We start from the raw sequence: 9,112 nt of genomic DNA, 5'->3' as shown, positions 1-9,112 counted from the left end.
TGCCCTGGATCAGCCCCTAGTTATGCTGCTATAGGGTTAGACTGCCGGGGGACACCTCCCTGCTCTCCTTCTCTTCCTCTCTTCCTCTCTCCTCCCCTCCCTCTCTCTTCTTCTCCCTCTCTATCTGTATGCATTTATGTAAATGTATGTTACTAACTCATCATCCGGGGCATCATCCCCAGAGTGTCTGTCTTTCATGTGGCAGGTTGCCACTGATAAAGTTTACGTCAGGATCAGGAATCGTGGCCGCGCCTGCTGCTCTGGTCCTGCTGGACACCGGGAAGCCTTTTTGACATAATTTCAGAGCGTAACTTAAAAACATGGAAAGATAGAGAGGTAGACCACCACACTAAGAACAGACTATTCCACCACTGCTGTGCAATTATCACTGCCATTTACAATACTCACTTTATTTTCTATCAACCTCTTGGTACTTATATAATTTTTTATTCTATTTAATTATTGTTTACGGCCTTTTTACTTCATATCTTCTTTTGCTGTGATCAGATACATTATAAAGGATTGCTGTCCGTTCTCACAGGGAACTGAAGCTGTTATCTATGCTCTCTTAAGAGACATATAATATATATATAATAATAATAATATTGACACACTTGCAATATTAGGGCTTCAAATAGAGCCAGAAAGCAGCAACAAGATCCTAAATGACAAAACAAAAAGATAAATGATTGACATTGAATTGTCTTTGAAAACGCAGATGTACTTAGTTACTGTGTTGTGTATGTATGATTATCTATGATAAGCATATTTTTTATTAAACTGGACTTGACACCATAAACGTTGTAAGGTAACATCAGTGTGTGTGTGTTTGTGTGTGTGTGTGTGTGTGTGACAATGCAAACATCAGTATTTTCACAGCAGTAAACACATTTATTTGATCCTCGTTATTAGTGGATATTTTGGAAAGACACCTTTGCTCTCTGCGTGTTGGACAGTCAACAGGGAAGTGTGTTCCACCTTTTTTTTTCTACATCATGTAAATGTTTTCTTGTCAACAATGGATTCCTTTCTCCATTATGATAGACATCATGGACTTCTGTATTTCAATATTCAAATATTTGGTGTTAAGGTGGCTAAAAGAGATCACCGACCTGGTCCATATGTGAGTCTTCAGCAGAGCATCAGGAGAGAAGCGGCTGAGAGGACGACTCCGATGTAAGTTATGATTCTGTGCACTCGTTTTTATATTTAGTTTATTGAGTTTGCAATATTTTCTTTAGTATATATTTCACATAATTTAAAAATCAGATGGAAATTTGTCCAACAAATCAGTTAATTTGTAAAAAGGTTTAAATTTTTAACTTTTAATTGTACCTCTCAGCGTCAGTATTTGTGTTTTTGGAGCTTCTTGGCGCCGCATGCAGCCGACTCTGCAGACAATACTCAGGGCTGAAGAGACACCGCTTGCAGGCTTTTGAGTCTCAATTCAAAGAATCTAAATGTCATTTTCAGTTGTGTCGATTCACTCGTAATACAGAAATGCATTGAAATTCTTTAGTCGGCCTGAACGATGAACAGTTTAATTATGTGTTATTTTCTAAGGTTCTTCTTCCATTCTGGTTCAAGAACCCATAAAGTCCGAGTGTCTCACACACTCCTGAAACACGTCTTTGGCAGTAGCAGAACATTGTAAGGTGAATATATGAAATAAAGATTATGATGGAACCAGATGTTGTTGTGTCGCACTATAGTGAAAAGGTGTTTTGTTACTGGTGCAGTTCGATACAAAACATTATTTGTGTTTTATTCAAATTAGAAATGTACATGTACAAATGTACAAAACAAAGACATGTCACAGTGTGAGCCTGTTAGTGCTGGTGCTGCTCGATTTGCATTTTTGCATCTAAACATCTGCTTCCTCACTGAACTACCGCACGCTCTGAAGGGACTGGAACTATTTCTGTTTTGCTTTTTTTCATTTTAACAGGACATACAGAAAAGTGTTGAAATGTATTTTATTTAAAGTGATATCATTTGTACAACATGTCAGAATAATTGTGTTTGGTTCACTGCACACTAACATCTCAGTTTCCTGTCACAGAGCAAAGATGCAGTGGAGTCTGTTTGTGCTCATTCTGATGAGTAAGTACATCACCTGCTACTGCTGCACTTTGTTTCTGATCAAATCCCTGCAGCTTAATCTGGATTCATAAAACAGTTGTGCTCCTCGTACTACTTAAAGAGCTGCACTCGGAACATTTAAATGAAAGGCCAAGATGTCCTTTTAATAACGGCATTCCTGTTGTTCTATCAGCACCAATACTGATTCTGCTCTGCTTCTAGGTCAGTGTTCCTTCTTCACATGTCACCTCTATGAGTACCACTTTATTAAAGATAACAAGAACTGGACAGAAGCCCAGAGTTATTGCAGAAAGCATTACACTGACCTGGCCACAGTGTCTAACATGAGAGACATGGAGAGACTCCGTGACACTGTCAAGACTAGAGACAAAGCCTGGATTGGGCTGCACAACCGAGGAGATGGCAACAGGACGTGGTACTGGTCTCTGCCAGGGGTGGAGTTCAATGAGAGTGAGACAAAACGGATCCTGAGCCAGCCAGATGAGTCAGAGGAGACTCCGGCCATCTGTGACTGGCCGGAGGATACGGATCGGATAGGGTTCCCTTATCTTCGTACTGTTGAAACGTACATCTGCTACAATGGTGAGAATATGTGGCTAATAATGCTTTTATGTGTAGACCATGCTGTCTAACACTAGTGGACATACACCTCATCTTTTAATACAGAACTAAGTAAAAAATGATGGTTAAAAGAATATATATATTTATGTTTATACTTTTTACTTTACATTATGGTAACTGTGGTGATACAATTCCACTTGTTTATATACATACACTAAATCTAAGGCCTCTTTTAATTATGCGATCTACCTCATTATATCATACACACACATGGATATTAATTAATCTCACATTATTGTTTCACCTGTTTTAAGTAAGACAATAGGATTTAATGAGATTAAGTAACTTGTAAAAATGTGTATTACTTAAGTGTGTCTGTTTGATTCACGCAGAAACAACGAAGCAATACAATGTGAGTGATAACCCAATGACCTGGTCCAAGGCTGAGTGCTACTGCAGTGACCAACAGTCTGTCCTGATCGGTGGACTCACAAAAGTAGTCGACAAATTCTTTTGGATCGGCCTGTTCAGAGACACCTGGATGTGGTCAGATGGGAGCAGTTTCTCTTTCAGACACTGGGATAAATTGCCTAAACCTGACTCTGAGAAATGTGCTGTGATGTCAAATGAAGGTTGGAGCTCTGATGAATGTCATAATTCAAAACCCTTCTTCTGCTATGACGGTAAGTTTTGCAAAAGTCTATCCCACAATATCTCTGTAGATACTCATTTATACATGTATGTTCAATTCCACTCAGTGGTGAATATATTTCTTCATGAAAACACAGCAGTTCACGTCTGGATTCTTCCATCAAGGAATAAATACTAAATCTGAACAATGTGTTTGAGCGTTATGACAGTGCTAGCTCTAAAATAAAATGTCACTTGAACTGCTTAAAGAAATTCTTAAAGATGTTCAACATTAGCATCAAACATACAAGCATTGATTGAAATATGGAGCTTTGGAGCCTCTCGGAGCGCAGTGCTCTCAACGATCAGGTGAACAGCAACAAAGCTGCTGGTGTGATCCTGTGTTTGTCTCCGTCTCTTCCACGACAGATAAAGTGATCCTGATCAAAGAGAACAAGACGTGGGACGAGGCCTTGGCCTACTGCAGAGCGGAGCACCAGGACCTGGTCTCCATCATTAACCAAGACCAGCAGAAATGGGTAGAAAAGAGAGCCAAGAAGGCCGACACTCCCTTCGTCTGGGTGGGAATGCGCTACACCAGCACTCTGCGTCTGTGGTTCTGGGTCAGTGACCATCTGGTCTGCTATGACAACTGGGGCACAAATGGAAACACAGAGACGTCTAACAAGAAGGCTGCAGCCATGTGCAGAAAAGGAGGGAAGTGGTTTGCAAAGGATGACACTATGAAGTTTAATTTCATCTGCACTTTACAATAAGTTTTAAACCCACTGGTGTGTTTTTTTTTAGCTGCAACAAGCTCACTCCACACTGATATGTATCTGCTCCCTGGGTTTATTGAATGGCAATATGGCAAATAGAGAAATCCCAACCTGAAGAGAGGAGACACAACATCACTGACAGATTACTAACTGCAGATTAGATTTTGAGAAAAAGGGGCGAAAAAGGGGCGACCAAGTTAATCGGAAGTACTTTATGTTTTTCTTGTTGTAGCTCATAGTATAGTATATTAATACATCATTTGTATTCTCTTAAAGCGTGGATCTTTTATTCATCATTTGAATTGCTGTTGTGTCCTATTATATGTTTATGAGAGAAAAAATATAAAAACACAAATCTATAATGTTTTGCTTCTTACACACAAATTATTCTACTTTTTGGTTGAGATCTGGTGATGGTTATAACATGTAAAATCATATATTTGTCATAGTTACCTTTTATGGAGTTTGAAGTAAATGTTTGAATAAACAAATTAACCCTAAACCTCGATGTTGTGCTTTCTTTCATGATTATTTTTTACATTTACATAAGCGTCATTTGACAGTAAAAAAAACATAAACTACCTTCCTAATGTGTGAGTTCTACTCGTCATAGTGATTTCTCCATGGCTGTCAGCGGTGAGGAGCTGTGGTCTCAAGGTCTTAGGTGCCTCAAGGGGCGGTAACCCTCGAACACCGTGGTGGACCCCGGTGGTCAGGGAAGCCGTTTGACTGAAGAAGTAGTCCTTCCGGGTTATGTTATCCGCGAGGACTCCGGAAACAGTTGCAGGGTACCGATAAAGCCCTAAACGGAACCGCACCAAGTTACACTGCCAACTCTCTAATCAACTATGTGCCCCCAAGAACATTACGATCATCCGCTACTGGTTTATTAAATGTTCCCAGAAACATCCAAAAGAAAATCAGGGATGCAATTATGCATCAAAGCTAAGGAACACTTTACCTGCAGACATTAGGGAGGCAAGCTCGTTCAATATCTTCAAAAGTAAACTGAAGACATATCTCTTTACTTTAGCCCTTTAATGGTGATATTTTATATCTCCTTACTTTAGCCTTTTAATGGTGATATCTTATATCTCTTTACTTTAGCTTTTTAATGGTGATATTTTATATCTCCTTACTTTAGCCTTTTAATGGTGATCCACCAGCCATGGCAGGCATCGGTAATAATCCCACAAACTTTACTCCACGTAGTTTCATATCATCAACAGCTGCACAAACAGAAGCAAATAAATCCTTTCCTCGTTTGGCCTTTAAGGCTTTGGCGGTCAAGCAGCTCCTCTGTTACGTTAATGTCGTCGGCAACTCCTCTTCTGTGCAGTGTCAGATGCATCTGTGCTTTCATCGCAGGCTAATGCAAATTAATCTAAAGTCACTCCTGTCCCCCAATTGTCTCTGAACATTTGACAATATGTACTCAATTCTTCGTGCCACAGTGTTACGAGCCAGGCAAACATTAAGAAATTCTTGCTTCTTCTCGGGACAAATGTTCTCCACCATTTTCACAAGTCTTTGATAAACGTACCCTCTGTAAAAGGTTAGCCATGTTTATCATAGCCAAAAATCAGACCAAAAACAGGGGCGCTACAGCACGAGTGTTTCCAACAGAACAGTTAAAGACAAATCAAATAATAATAAACATGAACTCACATATTCAACCTAAATTCAATAATATAAAAATAATTATTATGTAGTGAAAAACTACTATAAAGCCACACAATGTAAACATTTACCACCTTCATCCTTCTCTGTGGAACCCTCCCGGAACGATAAAAATGTGTTGTTTCCACGGGGACTCTTTTAGCAGCGGACCTTGGGAGTTGGAGACAGCCAAAGATCGCTGCGTTCGCTACTCGGACAAATCTACACACTGGCGTGGAGATATAAACCATCCAATAAAAAGGTTTTTAAAACAAACGTGCTTGTGTTCTTCTTGAACAAATTAATATACGTGTCTGTGCAAAACAAAATGTAATGTGTCGTAAGCTACACAAACGTAACAGAGACTGAGATCGCCCGTCATGATCTTGATTTCTGTTTCCTGTTTTATTTTGAAATGTTCACTCCCCCTTGTGTAATGTCTTGTTTTACTTCCTGTCCTTGGTTTTTTCCCCTCGCCCTGTAGTTGTTGATTTGATCCTCCTGTGTCCATCCACCCTGCCCTTGTGTCTTTCTCCCCCAGCTGTGTCTCGTTCCCTCATTTAGCAAAACAAATTAGCAAAGAAATTAAACTCCATACTTCTAGCCATGCTTATGCTGTTTTCATAGAGATGCAGGATTAATATATATTGCAGGGAAAAATGAGGCGGCAGTGAATAAAATGTCACAAACAAATAAGCCTCGAGACTGCTTGGGGTTCAGAGGGTTAAATGTTTATTTAATTTTCATGAATGAATAACAGTAAAATGTTTCTGATTCTTTGTCTGTGCCTGCATCATATTGACATTACTAGCAACTAAAATATCTCATCTTCTAGTCGTGCTCAAAACAGCTGGAAATCAAATTAATACATTGACATTTGAAATCATTCATCGCGTCGAGACGCCACATGTTTGCTGGTTCTCGAAATGTAAGAATATGCTACTGTACTTATAATATAATGATCTGTTGGTCCCACAAAACTATAGTTTTCATGTACGAGTCGTGTGATTGTAAACACCTCAAACATCTCGTGTCGGAGCGACCGGTTGGTCATCACCACGCCGTTATTGAACTCGTCCAGCAGTCTTGTTGTTGTTGCTCAGTTTGACTAGTGTGCCACAAGAGCAGCGCGTCGTTGGTGGTCATCACACCTGTCACAGCCGCCAGCCCCACCCCTCCGTTACCAGCAAGAGTGTTGTTAGTACTTCCACTTTCTCCAGAACCCCCTCCTCCTGTTGTCCCTGTTCCACTGCTGCTCCCCCACGAGGAGGAGTGATAATAACAGCGTGGTGATGACCAACCGGCCGCTCCGACACAACGAGATGAAATGCTGTCATTTCTGGAGGAGTCCTCTTCTCATTGGTTGGCTGGGGCCAGGTCCTATTGGCCCCTTGTTGGCATATAGGCTTGTCCACACCTTAGTGCTGATGTCATCCTAGTGACTCTTCAGTCGCCCTCTTGTGGAGGAGCGTACCTCTAGCATGCTTTCACTCACTTTTTACCCGAGCATAGTATACATTCAGTACATAACACTTCTTGACAGTAGTATACAAATACATTCAGCAGTTAATTATATCATTAATTAATACATACGGTAGTTAATATCATAAGAGAGAGAGGAAGACGTCACTACTGGTCATACACATCCATCCAATGATCTGAGGAGGATTCCCACTTACCTGTGTCAGGCTCCAGGTTGTCGGGGAACTTGTCTGGTCTGCTGTGATTGCAGCTAAGCTCAGGCACTGAGAAGAAGAGTGAGAGGGATACAAACGGGTGAAAACAATAAATCCCAGATTATAGGTTGGAAGAAAAGAAACCATATTGATACAAAGGCTCCCCTACCTTCATCTCCATTCATCATCTCCATTCATTGCTGCCACATTCATCAGTGCCGTGATCCCTGCATCCTCCCAACCCCCACACACCACCAACTCCTCATCATCATCATCATCATCATCATCATCCACTTCCTCGTCCCACTCTATTGTCTCTTTCTCTGTAGAGGGCAGCGGTGGCTCACAGCTCACCACCGTGACTTGAGAGCAAGCCACTCGTGAGCGAGCTTCACCTCCATTATCTTGCCTTCCACAGAAGATTCAAGACAAGAAAACATGAAACGAATGTTTCATTGCAAAAGTCCTTTTTGACTTTGCATAACATTGGAATCATAATCACATACCACACAGCCTAAGATATCCATGTCTTCCCAGAATCACAAAACTCAACATCAGCTCACAACAACGTGATACTTTATTGATCTCCAGAGGTGAATTCTATTTTTCATGCGTATTGCCTCCATGATGTGGATGACAGGAGTGCAGCATCAGCTAAAGAGCCGAGTCAGTGCAGCCGGTGGAGATTAGGGAGTCTTGCTTCGAGACATTTCAGCCCGGCAGATGTTTGCCGACACGAGGGCACGAACTATCTGGTATCTGGGTTAACAGATTTAGTAGTAACTCAGCCTGACCGGGTCGCTGTGTGGAGGAGACAGACATCTCCTTCCCTTGCTTATTCACTTACATAACAGCAGCCTGTGGGCGTCTGCCTCAGTCTCTCTCTCCCTCTCTGTTCAAAACACCAAATCTACATTTAGAGGTTTTTGCTACCATATAAAATATTGACATGAAAGTGGATATTTATTTTATTAATATAGATATTTCTTATTACAAATATAAACAACAAGCTAGTTTTTAAAACTACCCAATATACTGATCCTTTCATCATTTTATTATTAAGTAACATAATCCATAATATACTGTATAAAAGATCCTAATAATGCCATTTCAACAGTGTGCATAATATTGCCAACAACACTAATAACTAGTGCTGCAACAAACGATTCTTTTCAAAAAACAATTAATCTGTTGATTGTTTTCTAGATTAATTGTTTGGTCTATAAAGTGTCGGAAAATAGTGAAAAATGATCAAGACGTGTGTGATCCGTTTAACAGATCCACACACAGGGATGTGTTCACGTCCATCTGTCCCTGCTAAATCTCTGACAGTGTATGTAATGCACCCCAGAACAATAGTGGCCATCGTGGTAGCTGTCAAGCAGTGTGAACCACCCTAGGTAGCAGAAGCCTCTCACTGCGGACAGAGGCAGAACCCCGGCCCGTCCCGCAAGCGCTGCTCCCGCATGCTCTCATCCCCGCTCAGGAGAAGCAGCAGCGGCGGGCCTGTTGTTGTTTACCTTCTTGTCAATACGGACGGTGAAGACATCCCGGTCCCTCAGCGGCTCCTTACTAAGCACCAGGCCATGGTTAAACTCCTGGACTGGCTGGTTGCGCCGGGCGGTTCGGTTGGAGTTAGACAGGCCGATCAGCTTTCCGCTCCGCGGATGCAGCTCCGCCGCCATCTTCAGTGGGCGGCCAGTA

At 41.3% G+C, this 9,112-nt stretch overlaps 1 protein-coding gene across 1 annotated transcript; it reads right to left on the bottom strand.

Annotated features, from left to right (window-relative positions):
* Positions 1-6,450: 6,450 nt before the first annotated feature.
* LOC115023928 (neuralized-like protein 4) lies at positions 6,451-9,112 on the bottom strand. Its single transcript, XM_029455293.1, has 2 exons — positions 8,929-9,112; positions 6,451-7,477 (listed from the first exon to the last, which is right to left on the bottom strand). Exons 1-2 carry the CDS (start codon positions 9,091-9,093, stop codon positions 7,337-7,339), a joined length of 306 nt encoding a protein of 101 aa, XP_029311153.1. The 5' UTR covers positions 9,094-9,112; the 3' UTR covers positions 6,451-7,336.

This window comes from Cottoperca gobio, chromosome 18 (genome assembly GCF_900634415.1).
Source record: "Cottoperca gobio chromosome 18, fCotGob3.1, whole genome shotgun sequence".
NCBI lineage: Eukaryota > Metazoa > Chordata > Actinopteri > Perciformes > Bovichtidae > Cottoperca > Cottoperca gobio.
The sequence above is the reverse complement of the archived record's forward strand: the minus strand, read 5'-3'. Positions and strand labels throughout refer to the sequence as shown.